This window comes from Heterodontus francisci, chromosome 3 (assembly GCF_036365525.1).
Source record: "Heterodontus francisci isolate sHetFra1 chromosome 3, sHetFra1.hap1, whole genome shotgun sequence".
Classification (NCBI taxonomy): Eukaryota; Metazoa; Chordata; class Chondrichthyes; order Heterodontiformes; family Heterodontidae; genus Heterodontus; species Heterodontus francisci.
Window position 1 is genome coordinate 56,578,089 of NC_090373.1, and position 20,812 is coordinate 56,598,900.

Here is a 20,812-nt window from a genome sequence, read left to right on the forward strand (position 1 = left end):
CTGTATATCTGAAGCATAACACCCTTACTTTATGTTCAATTTCTCTCGTAATAAAGGATAGCATTCCATTAGCCGCCTTTATTACTTGCTGTACCTGCATACTAACTTTTTGTGACTCATGCACTAAACACTAAGATCCCTCTACACCTCCAAGTTCTGCAGTCATTCTTTGTTTAAGTAATGCTTTGCTTTTTTATTCTTACTGCCAAAGTGAATAACTTCACATTTTCTCACATTATACTCCATCTAACAGCTTTTTGCCCACTCACTCAACTTATCTATATTTGTCTGCAAGCTCCTTATGTCCTCTTCACAACATACTTTCCTAAAGGCCTGATCCGGTCAGAGAAAAGAACCCGACCCGAACCCCAACTGATCCACAGTGGACCCGGCCCGAGCCCCTCCAATTTTGCCCCAAGCTGAGCCTGACCCAACCATCCCTTTCCTTGCCTTCCAACCGGGAAGCTCCACGAAGCTGCAGGGCATGCGTGATGCCGTCATAATGATGTCACTTGCTCTCTGCGCAGACTCTGTTTCATCCCAGACTCCCAGCTCAAGTAAGGTTGTTTTTTTTTAAAGTTTCAATATTTACTGGCAGAGCACTTACCTTGTGTGTCCGGCCCGAGTACGACCCGGACTCGGCCGGACCCGGGAGAGTGGCCCGACCCGAACCTGACACATGTCGTGTCATGTTGTCTGGTTCAGGTTGGGTAGCAGGCCTTTATACTTTCCTACCTATCTTTGTGTCATCTGCAAATTTAGCTACTGTGCTATCGCTCCCTTCATCCAAGACATTGATCTAAATTCTAAAAAGTTGAGGCCCCAGCAAAGACCGCTGCAGGACTCTTCTCGTCACATCCTGCCAATCAGAAAAGGACCCATTTCTGCATACTCTGTTGTCTGCCAGCCAGCCAATCTTCTATCCATGCTAATATGTTACCCACTACACCATGAGCTCCTGCTTTGCACACTAACCTTTTTATGTGGCACCTTGTCAAATGTCTTCTGGAAATCCAAGTACAGTACGTCAACTGCATGTTACTCCTTCAAAGAACTCCAACAAATTGGTTAAACGTGATCTCCCTTTCACAAAGCCATGCTGACTATTCCTGATTACCTTGAGTTTTTCTAAGTGCCCAGCTGTAGCCTCCTTAATTAATTCTAACACTTCCCCACGACAGACGACAAACTAACTGGCCAAAAGACCAGTTACCTGTTTGGTCCTCCGCTGGCTGGCTGGGGTCTGTATTTGGTCTGATGCATAGGGGCCACGGGAGAAGGTCTACTTGTAAAATCGGGGTATCCCCGTATTCCGGTTAGTCACCCGTTCCGGGGTCTTCCTTGTCTCCTCCCATAAGGTTGATAATTCCCTGCTGGGTGGTGACTTGTTTCAGCCCCTGTATTGTTCTCTGACGCTGGTGATGGTCTGCCCTTTCATGGCTTTGCTCTTTCATCACCGCGTAAGCGGCCTTTCTACTCTCTGCCTCTCCATCTGCTTTATAAGATAACTTTTCGTGTTTGTTCGCCTTGTCTTTCACTTTACATGCTTGTGCCCTGTAAAAAGCTACTGTTTTCTCAGTTTGCTTCTGTTTTGACCTTTTCTGCCTTAAGCTCTTCTAACTCCTTTGTGAGCTTATTAAGTACCACCTCTTGGTAACTATCTCTTTGCCTAGCTTCCTCTAATTGTTTCCATAGGCTAATAGCCTCCTCTGGTGGTCATATCCAAACGACCACACGACCTTTCCCTTATTGCCTGTCCTCTGAGAGGACACTGTCCATTCCTTCACCTTTTCTAGCGGATCCTCCGATGCAGCAATATCTTTCAACCATCCCTCTGTTATGTTTAACTTCTTACAGATATAACCTTTTTACCATATCTATTGGAGTTTTCCCTTTCTTATCCCATTTCTAGCTTCTGCCCTTCCACCATCCACCCCTACTAGGATTTCTTCGATGGTCGCCAATCTTTTGGGAGCCTTACTTCAGATGTCTTTCTTTGTTCTCACTCTCCCACGTTAAGACTGTGACCCTAGAATTACGGTGAATATGTATCTGAGCAAAACGAGGAACTACTCAACACACTGGTTAACTCTCAGTAATATTTATTAAACATTAATTTGAAACTTAGTCACCCATAAATTCCCCTCCCAAGTCCCTGTTTCCAGCTAGCTTTTCTTTCTTTACCAGAGAATATATTGCAACCACTCCCAGGTAGTCACTCCATCGATTTGATGTAGGTCTGAACTGGCTGACTAGGTGCCGTTCACTTCCTATGTCCATCTGCAGATCTCCGGCCCCAAAGCCAAGCTGATATTTATACTGTCCGTGTCACATACGCACTAAACATTTCCATCCATTTCGATGGCCCCGTCTTGATGTCGTTTGTGACTTAATGATTTTAACACTCTGCCAGGGAAATCTGATCAACACAGATCAATATAATTGTGCAGACATCAGCTCAGCCAGTAGTAGTTAACCTGCTGTCTTCCTTCACGGTTGCCTCATTTATCCTAAAACATGTCTAGGATACGTTCTGGCTATTTGTTGCCTTTATGGCATGCTGTTCTCCCAGTCTGCGAAAATTAAAATCTCCCATTATAACTACATCCTTTTTGTTGTCTGCTTCTCTGATCTCTGCATCCTGCTGCTACATCACTACTGTCAGGAGGTCTATTGACAACTCCTACTAGTCTTGCATCCTTTGCTGTTTCCTAATTCTACTGTGTTTCCACTCTTTGCGCACCCATAAGGTCATGGAATAGGCTGTATGGCTCCTCGAGCCTGCTCTGCCATTCATTAACATCATGGCTGATCTTTGACCTCAACTCCACTTTCCCGTGGGATTCTCATATAGTTTGATTTCCCAAGAGTCCAAAAATCTACTTTATCTCAACCTTGAATATACTCGAGGAGTGACTATTCAGGGTCTTCTAGGGTGGAGAATTCATAACCCTCTGAGTGGAAAAAATTCCTCCTCATCTCAGTCTTAAATGATTGACGTCTCATTCTGAGATTATGCGCCCCTAGTTCTAGACTCTCTCTAGCCTGGGGAAACAACTTCAGTATCTACCCTGTCAAGTCCCCTCAGAATCCTAATACAGAAGCAAAATGCTCTGGATGCTGGAAATCTGAAACAAAAGCAGAAAATGCTGGAAATACTCAGCAGGTCAGGCAGCATCTTTGGAGAGAAAAACTGTTCATGTTTCAGGTCAATGACCCCTCAGAATCTTGCAACTTTCAATGAGATCACCTCTCATTCTTCTCAACTCCAGAGAGCATAGGCCCATTCGACACAGCCTCTCATCATAGAACAACACTCTCTTCCCAGGAGTCAATCTTCTGAACCTTTCCTGCACTGCCTTCAAGGCAAATATATCCTTCCTTAGATAAGGCTATCAAAACTGCATAATACTCCAGGTGTGGTCTCACCAAAGCCCTGTACAATTGTAGCAAGTCACCTTGCAATAAAAGCCAACATGCCATTTGCCTTCCTAATTACTTGCAGTATCTGGATGTTAACTTTGTATTCCATGTATAAGGACACCCAAGTCTCTCAGCATCAACATTTAATAGTTTCTACTGTTGGTGCTGTCAGCGAAGGTTGTGTAATGGTGGGTGCCACTGTGTTCATGCAGCTCGCAACTTGCTTCATGTTGGACTGTATGGCCAACACACTCTGTGCTTCGCACAAACACAAGTTGGTAGAATAGCTTAACGATTACTATCGAGGCTCATGTGAAGAAAGGCTACCTGATTTCTGGTAATGGTTCAGTGAGATTATGTCGTGAGCAGCTGATCTGTATAGACAAAATCTCAAGTTCATTCTTTCATTAACTGATTTCAGATAGTTTGGTGATGGGCAGATGTGCTAAAAAATTGAGTGTTGGTCACCCTGCAGCTCCTGATCACTGATCCAGTGGCCCTTCTGGATTGTGTGTGGTGCACCTTCTGGACAGTCTCCGCTTTGCTTGGGACTCCTCCAGCAATGAATTGCTGACTGAGGTGCTGGAGAGCTTATGGAGTCACTTGGTTTTGGGTGGGCTTGTGGGACTGTCAAAAAAAAAAAAAAGAGGTGGAAGGACCACTGGAAACCATAATCCATGCAGAAGGGAGTATCTTCAGGAAAGACATTTAGAGAAGAGAATTGATTTATTTTGGGAATAAAACTCGTGGTGGCAATGTAAGTTTATACTGGATTCTGAAGTACTTTTTTACTAAATTGTATTATAGTTTTAATATATTTGCATATAGAATAAATACATTTTATTGTTGAACACTTCTGCGAGTGCTGGGAAAAATGGGTTCCACATTTTTGTAGTCCTACTGCTGAAATAAATTTAATGCTAACAAAGTGAATCATTGTACTTTTTCCACAAGCAAACATGAAGTTAAATGGAATATAAAGAACAATTTGTGGTACTTGAATATTCCCTGCCCCCACCGTGCCTAAAGGACAACATTCTCATATATGACCTTTTGAGTGCTGTCAACTAGCTGAGTAATGTAACTGGAAGAGATTTCTAAAGTGCTGTGATGTGTTTTGAAAGTAATGAGTGAGCTAAAGGCAATGCCAGGATTAGCAAGTGACTTAAATAGTGTGAGCATTTGAAATGCTTTCATCTTCATGTGGTATTTTATGTTGGAAAGGGGCACAAATGCCCATGTACCGACTGCGTGTGAAAACTCTTAATAAATCCTTGAAGTGAATCCTAGATGGTTACAACACAGAAGGCGGCCATTTAGCCCATGTCTGTGCCAGCTCTGCAAGAGCAACTCAGCTAGTCTTACTTTACTGCATTTTCCCTTTAGCCTTGCAAATCTTTTCTCTCCACATAATGTATACAATTCCCTTTTGAAAGCCATGATTGAATCTGCCTCAACCACACACTTGGGCAGTGTATTCCAGGTCCTAACCCACTTGCTGCGTTTTTAAAATAAAAATTTTTTTCCTAATGTCGCCTTTGGTTGTTTTTCCAATCACTAAATCGATGTGCTCTGTTACTCAAACCTTCGACCAACGGGAACAGTTTCTCCTAATCTACTCTCTCCAGATCCCTCATGATTTTGAACATCTCTATCAAGTCTCCCCTCAACCTTCTCTTCTGAGGAAAATAACCCTAGCTTCTCCAATGTACCCTTGTAACTTCATCCCTGGAACTATTCTCATAAATCTTTCCTGTATCCTCTCTAATCCTTCCTAAAGTGTGGTGCCTAGAATTGTACACAATATTACAGTTGAAGCTGAATCAGTGTTTCATGAAGGTTCAACATAACTTCCTTGCTTTTGTACCCTATGCCTCTATTTATAAAGCCCAGGATCCTGTATGCCTTAACTCCTATCAGAATTGTATCCATTGTTTTAACAAAGTGACTCCTAACGATAGCATGCACAAAGTGAGTGCGGACGTCATCAATGAGTGCAAGCATTTGCCAGCTTGTTAGTGTGAATGCGCACACACATCACCACGCAATGACGTTCTTGCACCTCAATAGCTGTCTCCATTCACCCGAACATTACCCCACCCCCTCCTGTACCTGTCTTGCCGTTCGCTCCCTGCTGCCTTCCCTTAGCCACACGCTCTGGCCTCGCTGCTTCCCACCCCCCACCCTGCCTCTGGCTGCTAGTTCCCTGCTTTCCCCCTCTCTCTGGCTGCTTACTCCCCGGTTCCCCCACCCCCCTCTCCAGCTGCTCACTGCAGGTTGCACCGCTTCCCTCCTCTCAGCGACTTGCTCCTACGTTGCTTCGTCACCCCTCGCTGCCCGCCTTGCTTCAGGCGGCGTGGCGGAGAATGATCGAACATGGGAGCGAGTGGCTGAGAGGAGGGAAGAAGTGTGGCCTGGAGCTAGTGAGTGGTGGGAAGCAGGGAGCGAGCGGCTGGAGAGCCGGGTGGGGAAGTAAGGAGCGTGGCTGGAGAGCAGGTTGGTGGGGTGAAGAAGTGAGGAGCGAGCAGCCAGAGAGTGGGGTTGGGGGTGGAGGGGGGAAGCGAGGAGCGAGCAGCCAGCAGCAGGGGTTTAGCGCCGACTCTGGAGCAAGTGGCTAAAAGAAGGGAGCGGACGGCGAGAAGCTGTCGCAGGAGGGAATGCCAAAGAGAAGCGCAATGGCAGGAGGGTGCGGAGGACTGTTGGGGGTGGGATGGAGGCGGCGATGGCAACCATTGAGGGGATTTTAGGGTTGATTTTGTTTTTTGTGATAAATTGAGCAGCGCCATCTTTAATCCTGGCAGCTACCTGAGACATCGCAGACAGTGACATTTCAGTGGATGAGGCTGCAATACTGTATGCGCCAGTACTGCACCACCTAGTGGTTGCATTATCAGCAAATGCAGCCTTATTTTGTGTTGCCTCTCTTCATTCTTTCTCCCAAAATGCATCACTTCACACTTCTTTGCATTAAATTTCATCTGCCATGTGTTTGCCCTATTGTCCTTTTGAAGTCTATCACTATCCTCCTCACTTTTCACAGTACTTCTAAATTTTGTGTCATCAAATTTTGAAATTGTGCCTTGCACCCCTAAATCTGGGTTATTAGTATTAATCAAGAAAAGCCGTGGTCCAAATACCGACAACTGGGGGATCCCACTATATATCATCCTGTCTGAACAACAAAGATTCATAGCTACTCTGTTTCCTGTCTCTCAGCCAGCTTCGTATCCATGCTGCCACTTTCCCTTTTTTATTTCTTCAACTTTACTGGTAAGCCTATTATGTGGCACTTTATCAAATGCCTTTTTGAAGTTCATGTAAACCACATTAACCTCATCAAACCTCTGTTACCTCATCAAAAAAGTTAAACACTATTTGCCAAAAACAAATCTGTGTGCTGGCTTTCCTTAATTAATTCACCCTTGTCCAAGTGACAACTTTATCCCAGATTATCGTTTCTAAAGGCTTTTCCACCGCTGAGGTTAAACTGACTGGCCTGTAGTTGCTGGACTTACACCTTTTTTATTTTGAACAAGGATGTAAGGGTAACATTTGCAATTTTCCAGTCCTCTGGCACCACCCTGATATCTAAGGAACATTGGAAGATAATGGCCAGTGCCTGTGTAATTTCCACCCTTCCTTCCCTCAGTATTCTCAGATGCATCTAATCCAGTCAAGGTGACTTAACTAAGTACAGCAGCCTTTATAATATCTCCTCTTTATCAATTTTTAGTGATTTTCCTAAAAATTGCTCTCAATGGTAGGTTTCGTGGGGATGGACAAAACTATGCCACTTAGTTAGACCTATTGCTAAATTAACCAACTGGTTTGAAAAATCCAACGTTCAACTGTGGGTTTGAAGTACCATATAAACCATGATCTTTGATATCCATTGCATTACTATGGGTCACTTTCAATGCAAACTGTATAAAACAGCCGAGGTAGTTGTGAACTTGAGCAAATGAGACCAGGAGAAGGTGGGAGGGAAGAAAATATTGGAGGTTTTCTAGAGAATCAAAGATTCCCGTGTATAACATAACGCTTGAAAAGTGAGTATTTAAAATATATTTTGAAGCAAGAAGTGGGAAAATATCGACTAAGTTTCAAATCATACTCAGTAAGTTTCTGACTGGAGAAAGTTGTCGGTGTCTGCAGGAAAACACTGGGTCTGAAGCTGACTCTTATTCCCTGCCCACCAGCATGTCATTGCATTCTATTTTGATATTAAAGTGCGAGGTTTTCATGCTGCAAATTTATCATTGTACCAGCAGATTATAGTTTAATGTTGACTGACTCCATTTCATCTAGAGCTTGGTTAACCATCATCATTTTCTTTTAGGTATGCCTTGCATTTTGTTGTGCAGAGTGGAATTTCTTACTACATCATGATCATTGTTGGGACAGAGCACATGCAAAAGTAAGTATTTTCAGTGCATGCTGTCCTTTTTTGTGTGTAATTGTGTCAAATTTCTTACAAGTTCTACACTGAGCGCGGTAAATATTGTTTCAAATATGTCGTCTCTTGATGTGGTGCAGTGCCAGCGCACCACTCCCCAGATACTACTAGTAAGAAAAGTCTATCAGTAACAAAAAGACTGCTTTGGATAGCAGTACCAATTGCTGGGATTGATCAGCATTGAAACAGTACTTTTCGACAAGGTGTGTTCATCTCAAATAAATGCCTTTAAAACTACAACAATTATCACTTTTTAAAATGGTGGATTGCATTGCACTTGAAGGGAAAGAAAGAGTCACCAAGCTGCTCTTGCAAACTGTCTGAGTACACTTGGGTGGTTATAGGCAGAAACCTAAAAGCAAGTCACTGGGTTACTTATTGACTACAGTTGGTGTATGACTTTTGACTGGAGAGCAGTTTTTGGGGGTTGAGGTAAAGGCCTGCTAGCCGAACCCAACTGGACCCAACGACGTGTCGAGTTCAGGTTAGGTTGCACTTCTGGGTCTGGCATTCGGACTTGGGTCGGGTCAGAAACGCGCTCTCACAGGTAAGTGGCTCCACTGTTAATATAATTTTTGGACTAGAAAGGTGGTTTTGTTATTTTAAGCTTGTGCAGATCAGCAAGAAAGTGAAAAACGGAAGGTAAGTTAACTGATGGTCGGGCACGGGAAAATATGGAAGGACTCTGGCCGGGTCGGATGTGGTTCCGTCGGACTCTGGTCGGGGGTTGTTTTTTTTTTTTGCAGACCCAGCAGGCCTTTGGGTTGAGGGAGGTGATGTGCTAGGTTGCATTGAGTTCTTATGAAAGGTCATAGACCTGAAATGTTAATTCTGTCTCATTCTCCACAGATGCTGCCAGACCTGCTGAGCATTTCCAGCACTTTGTTTTTATTTCAGATTTCCAGCATTTGCAGTATTTTGCTTTTATCCCTCATTTTTGATTCTGAAGTAAGTGGTTCAGGCTACATGATTGTGAAGGCATCATCACTAACACTTGCTTCTATGCACTTTCCAGCAGAGATCACAAGACAACAATCAGGTGTGGAACTTTGGCTTAATTTTGTTTTTATTTCTCCCTAGCCTAGAGGCTCTGAGGCTATTTGTAGCATCCCATCTGCTGCATCTGTGTAAATCAGCTAATGTGATCCAAGGATCTGCTGGCCTTTGTGGTTTTGCGCTACAGTGGATGGTGCCTTCTGCCTGCCCTCCTTTCTCTTCACCACCCACCCCCAATCAGTAAAGTCTTGCTGATATTGTATTCCTGCCCAAATCAGGGGCACGTCGATCCGCAAAAAGCACTGGTGAAGGAGTATGATTTAAATCTAACTAGCCGATCCAATTTGGATTCGTTTATAAAATACATTCGAGCAAAATGGGCAAGTATTAGTGCTTTACGGTAAAACTGGAGTGTATTCATTATAGTAACTTATAAAGCTATTGGCATGAAGAAAATACTACCAAGTCTGGACTGAATTATAGCTCAAATACCAAAGCTGTAGGAAATGTGTGTTTTACAACTCATGAAGTATGATTACTTTATCTAAACTCTATCAGCCTATACTGACATTGAATATCACCCCTCTCATCCCATCCCACACAGACAGTGAACCAAAATTAAGTGGAGGGGGAAAGGGAGAAAATTGCTATCTGTTAGAATTTATTAGTCAAAACACATACAAGCATTGATTCAGGGAAAGTGCATGTTTTCTTTTTAAATATTCTATGTTACTGTAGTGTGTGTGCTTACGGTAAGTAAAAGCAAGCTATTCATTTAGGTAAATGGGATATTATGAGTGGTTTCAACTTTCATTTGTTTCCCACAATGTTAGGGCTATGTTACAGCCTAATAGAAAGAAGTGGAAAGCAGATCTTCTCTCAACCCCGCCCCCCCCCCCCCCCCCACACCATTCTCTATTTGTTACCTTTTCCTTTCAGCATTTTTCTTTTTCCCTTCTACTTATAACCATATACTTAAAAACAAATGGGAGGGTGCATTTCCCCCTCTTAAACTACCCTTACTCTGTTTCGTGCCCTATTTTGCAATTCCCCTGTATTTGGACCTCCCTTCCTAACTGCACTGTAGATGTACCTACACCACATGGACTGCAACGGTTCTAGAAGGCAGCTCACCACTACCATCTCGAGGGCAATTTGGGATGGGCAATAAATGTTGGTCTTGCCAGCAAAGTGCACATCCCATGAAAGAATAAGAAAAACAGGGTAAAATTTGCAAGGCTATAGGGAAAGAGCAGGAAAGTGGGATTAATTGGTTAGCTCTTTCAAAGAGCTGACACAGGCACGATGGCCATCTTTTATACTGCATAATTTTTTTTTGAGGCGTTGGTAACCAGGTACATCAGTGAGCACAGGGGTAATGGATGACCAGAACTTAATGTGACTTATTACATGGGCAGCAGAGTTTTGGGTTAGTTGCAATGTATGAAAGGTGGAGGATGGGAAGCTGGCCAGAGAGCATTGGAATAATCTAGTCTGGAAGTGACAACAAAAGGCATGAATGAGAGTTTCAGCAATGGATGGGCTGAGAGGGCAGGGAGAGGCAATTTACAGTTGGAATTGGGAAGTTTTTATGATGGAGAGGTTATGGGGTGTAAACCTTAACTCTGTCAAAAAAGGGTACTGAGATTGCACATGATCTGTTTTCAACCTGAGACAGTGGCTGTGGAGGATGAGCAGCTGGAAAACACTGGTGGGGAGGTGTTGGCGTAGTGGTAGTGTCACTGGACTAGTAATCCAGAGGTCCAGGCCAATCTTCTGGGGACATGGGTTTGAATCCCACCACGGCAGATGGTGAAATTTAAATTCATTAATAAATCTGGAATTAAAAAGTTGGTCGAATGGTGACCAAGAAACGATTGTTGATTGACTTAAAAACTCATCTGGTTCATGAGGGGAGGAAATCTGCTGTCCTTACCTGGTCTGGCCTAAGTGTGACTCTAGACCCACAGCAATGTGGTTGACTCGTAAATGCCCTCTGAAATGGCCGAGCAAGCCATTCAGTTGCATCAAACCACTACAAAGTCTAAGAAAAGGAAAGAAACCAGACGGACCACCCGGCATCGACCTCCGTATTGAAGACAGCAACGGCAAACCCAGCCCTGTCGACCCTGCAAAGTCCTCCTTACAAATATCTGGGGGCTTGTGCCAAAATTGGGATAGTTGTCCCACAGAGTGGTCAAGCAACAGCCTGATACATTCGTACTGATGGAGTCATACCTTACAATGTCCCAGACACTACCATTGTCATTCCTGGGTATGTCCTGTTCCAATGGCAGGACAGACCCACCAGAGTGGTGGCACGGTGGCATACAGTTGGGAGTGTTGCCCTGGGAGTCCTCAACATTGACCCCGGACCCCATGAAGTTTCATGACATCAGGTCAAACATGGGCAATGAAACCTCCTGCTGATCGCCACCTCCTGCTGTAGCCAGGGCATAGAATGTACTCTGGGTGGGGGACTTCAATGTCCATCACAAAGAGTGGCTCGGGAGTACCACTCACCAGCTGGCCGAGTCCTAAAGGACATAGCTGCTAGACTGGATCTGCGGCAGGTGGTGAGGGAACCAGCAAGATGGAAAAACCTACTTAACCTCGCCCTCGCCAGTCTACCTGTCGCAGATGCATCTGTCCATGACTGTATTGGTAGGAGTGACCACCACACAGTCCTTGTGGAGACGAAGCCCCATCTTCACATTGAGGATACCCACCATCGTGTTCTGTGGCACTACCTCCGTGCTAAATGGGTTAGATTTTGAATAGATCTAGCAACTCAAAACTCGACATCTATGAGGCGTTGTAGGCCACCAACAGCAGCAGAATTGTATTCAACCGCAATCTGTCACCTCATGCCCTGGTATATCCCCGCTCTACCATTACCATCAAGCCGGAGGACCAACCCTAGTTCAATCAAGTGTGAAGGAGGGCATGCCGGGAGCAGCACCAGGAATGAGGTGTCAACCTGGTGAAGCTACAACCCAGGATGACTTGCATGCCAAACAGCATAAGCAGCATGCAATAGACAGGGCTAAGTGATCCCACAACCAATGGATTAGATCTAAGCTCTGCAGTCCTGCCACATCCGTGAATGGTGGTGGACAATTAAACAACTAACGAGAGAAGGAGGCTGCACAAATATTCCCATCCTCAGCGATGGGGGGAGCCCAGCACATCAGTGCAAAAGATGAGGCTGAAGCATTTGCATTCATCTTCAGCCAGAAATGACAAGTGGATGATCCTTCTCAGCCTCCTCCTGAGGTCCCGAGCGTCACAGATGCCAGTCTTCAGACAATCTGATTCACTCAGTCCACGTGAAAACAAGAAACGGCTGTAGGCACTGGATACTGCTAAGACTATGGGCCCGGACAGCCTTCCAGCAATAGCACTGAAGACTTGTACTTCAGAATTAGCAAACCCCAGCAAAGCTGTTTCTGTACAGCTACTACACTGGCATCTACCTGGCAATGTGGGAAATTGCCCAGGTATGTGCTGTTCACAAAAAGCAGGACAAATCCAACCCAGCCTTTCCGCCTACTCTCAATCATCAGCAAATTGATGGAAGGTGTCATCGACAGTGCTATGAAGTAGCACGTGCTCAGCAATAACCTGCTCACCGAAGCTCGGTTTGGGCTCTGCCAGGGCCACTCAGCTCCTGATCTCATTACAGCCTTGGTTCAAACATGGACAAAAGAGCGAAGGTGAGAGTAACTGCCCTTGGCATCAAGGCAGCATTTTACTGAGTATGGCATCAAGGAGCCCTAGTAAAACTGGAGTCAATGGGAATTGGGTGGGCATGGGGAGTCTCAACTGGTTGGTGTCATACCTAGCACAAAGGAAGATGGTGTGGCTGTTGGTCAATCATCTCAGTCCCAGGACATCATTGCAGATGTTCCTCAGAGTGGTGTCTTATGCCCAACCATCTTCAGCTGCTTCATTAATGACCTCCCCTCCATCATCAGGTCAGAAGTGGGGATGTTGGCTGCTGATTGTGCAATGTTCACCATTTGTTACTCCTCAGCAACTAAAGCAGCCAGTGTTCAGATGCAGCAAGACCTGGACAACATCGAGGCTTGTGCTGATAAGTGGCAAGTAACATTGGTGCCAGGCAATGACCATCTCCCCTTGACATTCAATGGCATTACCATTGTTAAATCCCCCACCATCAACATTCTGGGGTTATCATTGACCAGAAATTGAACTAGACCAACCACAAATACTGCGGCTACAAGAGCAGGTCAGAGGCTAGGAATTCTGCGGCAAGTAACTCACCTCCTGACTCTCCAGTGCCTGTCCACCGTGTACAAGGCACAAGTCAGGAGAGTGATGGAATGCTCCCCACTTGCCTGGATGGGTGTAGCTCCAACGACACTCGAGCTAGACAACATCTAGGACAAAGTAGCCCACTTGATCGGCACCCCATCCACCACCTTCAGCGTTCACTCCCTTAACCACCAGCGCACAGTGGCAGCAGTGAGTATCATCTACAAGATACACACTGCAGCAACTCGCCAAGGCTCCTTCGACAGCACCTTCCAAACCCGTGACCTCTACCAGCTGGAAGGACAAGGGCTGCAGATGCATGGGAACACCGCCACCTGCAAGTTCCCCTCAAACCACACACCATCCTGACTTGAAACTATATCGCCATTCCTTTACTGTTGCTGGATCAAAATCCTGAAACTCCCTAACAGCACTGGGTATATTTACACTCCAAGGACTGCAACAGTTCAAGAAGGCATCTCACCACCACCTTCTCGAGGGCAATTTGGGATGGGCAATAAATGTTGGCCTAGCAAGTGATGGCCACATCCCATGAACAAAAAAAAAAACTGGTAATGCAAGGTCTCTTAATTTTTTCATATCCTGGCCAGTAGCCTGCTAGCTACTGGGTGGGCAGGCATGTGCTCGTATGTTGCATTCAGGGAACAGACAGGAGGGACCTGGACATTGTGGATGGAAGTCAGGGTGTGGGGAGCAGGTGGTGGGCAGAAGTTCATGGATGGACAGTCAGGCTGGGAGATGTGGGACGCAAGTCGGTTGGTCTGTGGTGGGGAGACAGTGGATTAAAGGTTGGGTTGGTGAGGAAGCGATGGATGGAAGGTTGTGTGAGGGGGAGATTGGATCAAAGGGGATCGGGGGAGGAGGGGGCTTGATTCTGGGAAGAGAAGCATGGTTTCCTGAGAGATGAGAGGAGGCGTTGTGGGGGCGGGGGGGGTGGGGGGCAGGGGCAGGGGTGGGGTGCACTCCTGCTCCTCCTAGAAAGGCACTTGCCTTCTGGCCCTTCTCATCTCCCTTCAGCTGTTAGGTTTCCCAGTGTCTGGGAAAGCCGTGTTGGAGATGTTCAAAGGGAAATAAACTTCAATGCAAAAAGATAGCATTAATGTTTTGTAAGGACGTTAATTGCTATGATAAATACTGGCCCACCTGCACTAATGTCCCAACTGCTGCAAGTAAGTTGCTTCTTGGCATCTAAGCATGCCTCCGTAAATTCAGTAGTGGGCATGTTGGAGCTGGGTTGTGGTCATGGCCTAAAATTATTTTAACTACCTACCCTTTCTTGGTTAAAATTCTGACCATTGACTTTCTACTTGTACCAATACAGTAGCTTTTCTAAAGAAAAAGTGTGCCCTGGTGCCTTATTTGTTGGAGCCTGCTACTTGTGAGCATTTGCAATTTTTCACTTCCTCATAATGTATGTTTCCAATCTGCACCAATTCAAGTCAGAATCTCCCTGAAGGGGCAGAAAAACTAAGGATACATCAGCCTCATTTTCTCACTCCTTATCCCGCATCTCTGATCGTTCTTGTATATTTGTTAGTTGCCCATCGAGGTAGTTGCATAAGTGTGGCAACATTTTGTGTCTTGTTCTCTTTACTCTTGTCTTGGTGATCTTAATTTCCTGCAGTCTTTTTTGAGCTCACTTACTGCATTATCTCATAGTGTGCACTATTTCAAGCATTTGCATCTAATACATTCCAACACAGTGTTGTCATGTTTAATTTTGTTTCTCGTATTCAGAAGCTCAAATGTAGAGCTACCGATTGCTGAACCAGGGATTTGGAGCACTTTTTAGGATTTGAAAGTCTGCGACTTGCCCTCTGGTACCACAGTACAATTTCTGGAGCTCTGTTTTCAGCAACTTTCAAGGTCAACTTTGTGAGCCATTTGTTCATCTGATATCTTAGCTACATATATCATGTCAAATAATGTGAAATATACATTCAAAAAAATACAAACATATCTTTCCTTTCCTTGCTCCTCATGATTTTATTGTTTAGGAGGCAATAAATGGACACAGCAGCATTTTTTTTAAACCTCAATATTTGACTTCTCATGGAAGCAGAACCGGTTGTTTTTTCTGTGGTTATAAGTATATGGAACATCTGTCTTATTGCTTTTTAAATTGTGCAAAGAAAGGGTTGGCTTCTATTTTTTAATGGCCTTCCTTTTGTGTTCTTGAAGTTCAGGGATGTTGGTGAATGGTCTCTTCTATTTTGAATCAAAAGCTTGCCCCATGACCCTGTGAATGATGTATGGGGTCTGGTTGCTGTTTGTTTTTAAATCACATCATGAATCCTGCATATTGTGTCTATGTATGTTATAGACAGGTAGGAAATGATGGGGCTGGTTTCCCTTTATCACCCCTCAACTGAACGAAGACAGCATTTTTTACTAGAAATGTGCTTCTTTGCTGTAACGATTCTGTGAACCCCGAGTGTTTTAACGGTCAACAAACAGGCAAATGACCGTTTTTCTCCTAATTTTAAAGAAAGAGAAATGTTTAATAAACATTACCGGAACATATTTACAACTTCACGTGTGTGTGTGTATAGATCGCGGCGGGGCCATCCTGTGCCTAGGTCGGACGGGTTGTAACGCCCGACCGCACTGTACACCTCGTCACAATCCCTGGGACACTGCTTCCGGTAGGGTGTCCGGAGGCCGCTGCCCGGTCGCTGCCTGCACAACGTGCAAACATGGTGTCCTTGGCAGGGTCTTCCTCCTGCCACTGGAGCAGAAGGAATCTCTCTGGCCGGTTCATGTGCATGGGCTCGGGCTGGCGCGAGCACGCTCCTGCGCTCTCCCTCGTGGCGCTCCTGTCTGCCCAGCATATACTTATCAGATCCCTGGTTTCTGTCATGTGACCAGGGTTTCTCTTTGCCATTGTCCTCAAATGGTGTCAGGTGGGGTTGGGTGTCGCCCATCTTCATTCCATTTTGATAAAGAAGTTTTTTCACACCGTTTTTTTCTTTGAATTTGGAGACACCATGTCTGCCATGCGATTGTTAACCCCATTTGTTGAGGAAAGGTAGCCATTGACACAGAATGGGTCATTTACATTTTCATGCCATTTCCAGCGATTGATTCCGGGTTCTTGTAGTTTCCATGTGTATTGGCAACACAGGATAAGGTCACCTGACCTCTCAACTCCATCTTGTTTTTCAGGTAAAGTGCTCGTTTGGATTTGTTTTGTGAAGTATACAACGAACTTACAATTTCTCCATGTGTGACCGTGACAATATATAGAATATTTTAATACTTCATTCCTTTTCTGAAGTTGTAGTTTGACTCGTGATAACTTGGGTTCAGAAAATCATTGACTTAATGCAAAAGTCATTTGTTTTAATCGTGTTTGTAATTGATATTTGACTCAGCAAATTATATATGTAAGTTTTGAATATTTAACATTGTCCCATTGGGTGGCTCAACAGCCCAACTATTGGAGGGGAAAAGAAAAGATAACGTGCATCCAGCTACAGGTTGGACGAACAGGTGAGGCAAACAGGTGATCTACTCCCAAGCTTTGCCTTTTTTCTTCCCCCTGCCATCCCAACACCGGCTCTCCATTTTCTATCCCTGATCTTACTGGGGGTTTTTTGGGTACTTTGGCCAACTGGGCTTGTGTGTAAACCTACACATTGTGTTGACAAACTTTTCGACCATGGGGGTATCACAGTTGCCATGCTTTGTCTTGGCTTCATCTGTGTCCACACAAGTGTGTTTCAAGTGAATTTGGCTAGATAGTGACTAGAATGAGGAAACATTGTAATGTAGACCTTATGTTGCTGGACTAATAAACCAGAAGCTTGGACTAATAATCCAGAGAATACGAGCTCAGATCTCATGTGGCTGTTTGAGAATTTGAATTCCATTTATATTAAAAATATGGAAATAAAAAGCTGCCAAATGTAACTGGTTTAAATTTCTCAAGGATATTAGTGTCTAAGGAAACCTGCCATCTTTACTGATCTGGCCAACATGAAACTCCTGTCCCACACCCTTGTTATTGACACTAACTGCGCTCTGAAGTTGCCCAGCAAGTCACTCAATTGTACAAGAGCCACTGCAGATTACAAATGCTGGCCTTGCCAGTGATGCCCACAGCCAGAGAATGAATATTTTTCAAATATTTTTTGTCTTCACCCACGAGTGCTCAGATCAGTTATAGTTCCCTGCCACTGCCCTGGCTGAGGTTGGCTAATTTGGCACCTATCAGAGATTGAATTTTAGGAGGGGTGGGGTGGTTGTCATACAATGTTGAACTCTTTGCCCTTTTGTTTCATAGAGCCAACACAGGAGCTCTTGTTCCTGTGCTTGGGCTGCTGCTATTTTTTCTCCTGTCATTTGAAGGTATGCAAGAACTTTGGTATGAATTTTCTCTCTTGTCGCTACTGTTCAGATCTGTTTTTTTTTCCTCGGTGAGTTGTGACTTCATAGCCAAGGTTGGATCTTGCCATGTGGAGTGTCTTGAGGAACTAATCTGATTTGTCATCTTTGGAATATGTTACTTTTACATTGCAACCAGATTAGTACAATTTTAAAGTGTTTTAAATAAACTTCTGAAGTAAAATAGAATCCTGATTTCCATAAGGATATTCCTGTATTATCTCTGGTTTCAGAGCTCAACATAATTAATCAAATTACTAGACTTTACTACAGAGGCCCAACCAGTCCCCATCCACCACCACCCTCCTCCGCCTGGCTGAACTTGTTCTCACATTGAACAACTTCTCCTTCAACTCCACTCACTTCCTTCAAGTAAAAGGTGTTGCTATGGGTATCCGCATGGGTCCTAGTTATGCCTGTATTTTTGTGGAATATGTTGAGCATTCTTTGTTCCAGTCCTACTCAGGCCCCCTCCCCAACTCTTTTTCCGGGACATTGATGACTGGATCGATGCCGTTTCTGCTCCCACCCCGAACTGGAAAACTTTATCAACTTTGCTTCCAATTTCCACCCTTCTCTCACCTTTACATGGTCCATCTCTGACACTTCCCTTCCCTTCCTCGACTTCTCTGTCTCCATCTCTGGGGATATGTTGTCCACTAATATCCATTATAAGCCCACCAACTCCCACAGCTACCTCGACTACACTTCACACTCTACCTCCTGTAAGGACTCCATTCCATTCTCCCAGTTTCTCCTTCCCCGACGCATCTGCTCTGATGATGCTACCTTCCACGACGGTGCTTCTGATATGACCTCCTTTTTCCTCAACCGAAGATTCCCCCCCCACTGTTGTTGACAGGGCCCTCAACCGTGTCCGGCCCATTTCCCGCACCTCTACCCTCATCCCTTCTCCTCCCTCCCAGAACCGTAACAGGGTTCCCCTTGTCCTCACTTTCCACCCCATCAGCCTCCATATCCAAAGGATCATCCTCTGCCATTTACGCCACCTCCAGCGTGATGCCACTACCAAACGCATCTTCCCTTCCCTTCCCCTGTCAGCATTCCAAAGGGATCATTCCCTCCGCGACACCCTGGTCTACTCCTCCATTACCCCCACCACCTCGTCCCCGTCCCATGGCACCTTCCCCTGCAGTCGCAGAGGTGGTGTAATACCTACCCATTTACCACCTCTCTCCTCACTATCCCAGGCCCCAAATACTCCTTTCAGGTGAAGCAGCGATTTACTTGTACTTCTTTCAATGTAGTATACTGTATTCGCTGCTCACAATGTGGTCTGCTCTACATTGGGGAGACCAAGCGCAGACTGGGTGACCGCTTTGCGGAACATCTCCGCTCAGTCCGCAAGCAGGACCCTGAGCTTCCGGTTGCTTGCCATTTCAACACTCCCCCCTGCTCTCATGCTCACATCTCTATCCTGGGATTGCTACAGTGTTCCAGTGAACATCAACGCAAGCTCGAGGAACAGCATCTCATTTACCGATTAGGCACACTACAGCCTGCCGGACTGAACATTTGAGTTCAATAATTTCAGAGCACGATGGGCCCCCCATTTTACTTTTATTTTTAGTTATTACTTTTTTACATTTGTTACAATTTTTTTTTCATTTCATCTTAGTTTGTTCAGTTTGCTTACACACCTTTTTGTTCATGTTTGTACTTGCTGCTGTTCAATCTTCAGTCCGTTAACACCCTATCTGTACTAATGCTTTGTCTTTCAACACACCATTAACATATTGTTTGCCTTTGCTCCATGACCTTCTGGTCAGCTATGTGACCTTATCCAATCTACACCTTCTCCTTTGTTATCTCTTGCCCCACCCCCGCCTGACTTGCTTATAACCTTTGATATTTCTAATATTTGCTAGTTCCGAAGAAGGGTCACTGACCTGAAACGTTAACTCTGCTGCTCTTTCCACAGATGCTGCCAGACCTGCTGAGTGGTTCCAGCATTTCTTGTTTTTATTTCAGATTTCCAGCATCTGCAGTATTTTGCTTTTATACTAGACTTTGGTAACTTGAAACCAATAGTGGTCTAACTTCACATCCTTTATAAACATATAACTAAAATTTTGTATATTGACATGGTGTTTAAAATTATTTTGTCAGGGCTTAATTTTCAATGACTTTGGACTCATAAAATACAATTCATATGACCTACATTTTAGTTCTTGCAATGCCACGTGATTTTAGATATTACTGAGCATTTGGATGTTAAAATAGTTAGCAATTTAGCATTTGTAACTAATTTTCAGCTTCCTTTACCTGTAATCAGTATGACCTCTACGTGAGTGGGGTAGTTTATACCCCGAGGATATACACCCATATAAATAGAGACTATATCCTATTTGGTTTCTGAAGAAACAGACAATTAATTTGCTTTTGTAAACATTTATTTCACCCCAAATGCTGCAGGGAAGCCTTCAAAGATCTCCTGGCTATCTTGGACTGGTTTCCAATGTATTTTTGGGGACGGGGGGTCTGATTTTTGAATAGCTTCTTTCTGCCTCTCTAAATAATTATTTCAATAGTTTAGCTTATTTAAAAGTGTCTGGGGTGACTATTACTAAAAGCATTCTGAAGACATGCCAAAGTTCTATGTTGAATTTTTTGGTCCATGCCAGAAGAAGTAAAATGATTTATCCAGGGCTAGCTTTCCGCCTTCAGTTCTGTATTGTAAATTCTTTACATTTACTAATGGTGTTTTATTGGTAGCTAATCTCAAATATGCCAGAAGCTGCATACTTTTCTAGTTAATATTCAAACTCTTGTAAGAATTGTGGCTCCATATCGTGGCACCCAATATATATTTTAATCTATTGTTTTGATATTTGGATACTCAAACATGGTTTTGTTACATGAAGCTACAGGGGGAAAATTGAAACCTAAGCAACAGTATTTCTTACTCTGCTGCTTCTCTGTTTTATGTTATCCTTTTTTCTGATTTTTTTTCTTTTTTCTTTTCTCCCCAACCCCTCTTCCTTTCTAATTATGTCTAAACCCTCCGATTTGGGACAGGTGGATCCTTAATGAAGATTTAACTTTTTATCGTCCATAAGTGGGCAAGAAAAGTTACAAATTATTTAACTGCTATTTGCGATAAAAAATAAATTGTTTTGCCCAGCATAATGACTGCTTCTGTCCTAATGGCATAATTACGATAGAGTGTGGCACAAAGCTGAAAAGGTATACAGTAGTAATGCAATAAAAACAAATGCTGGAAAACACTCT

The 20,812-nt window shown here is 44.2% G+C and overlaps 1 protein-coding gene across 1 annotated transcript in view; it reads left to right on the forward strand.

Moving 5' to 3' along the window:
* Positions 1-20,812, forward strand: part of LOC137356496 (lysophospholipid acyltransferase 2-like) — a 156,845-nt gene that overhangs the window by 52,340 nt on the left and 83,693 nt on the right. Inside the window, exon 3 of the mRNA XM_068022387.1 lies at positions 7,763-7,840. Coding sequence (XP_067878488.1) covers positions 7,763-7,840 — 78 coding nt within the window. The remainder of the gene's footprint in view (positions 1-7,762; positions 7,841-20,812) is intronic.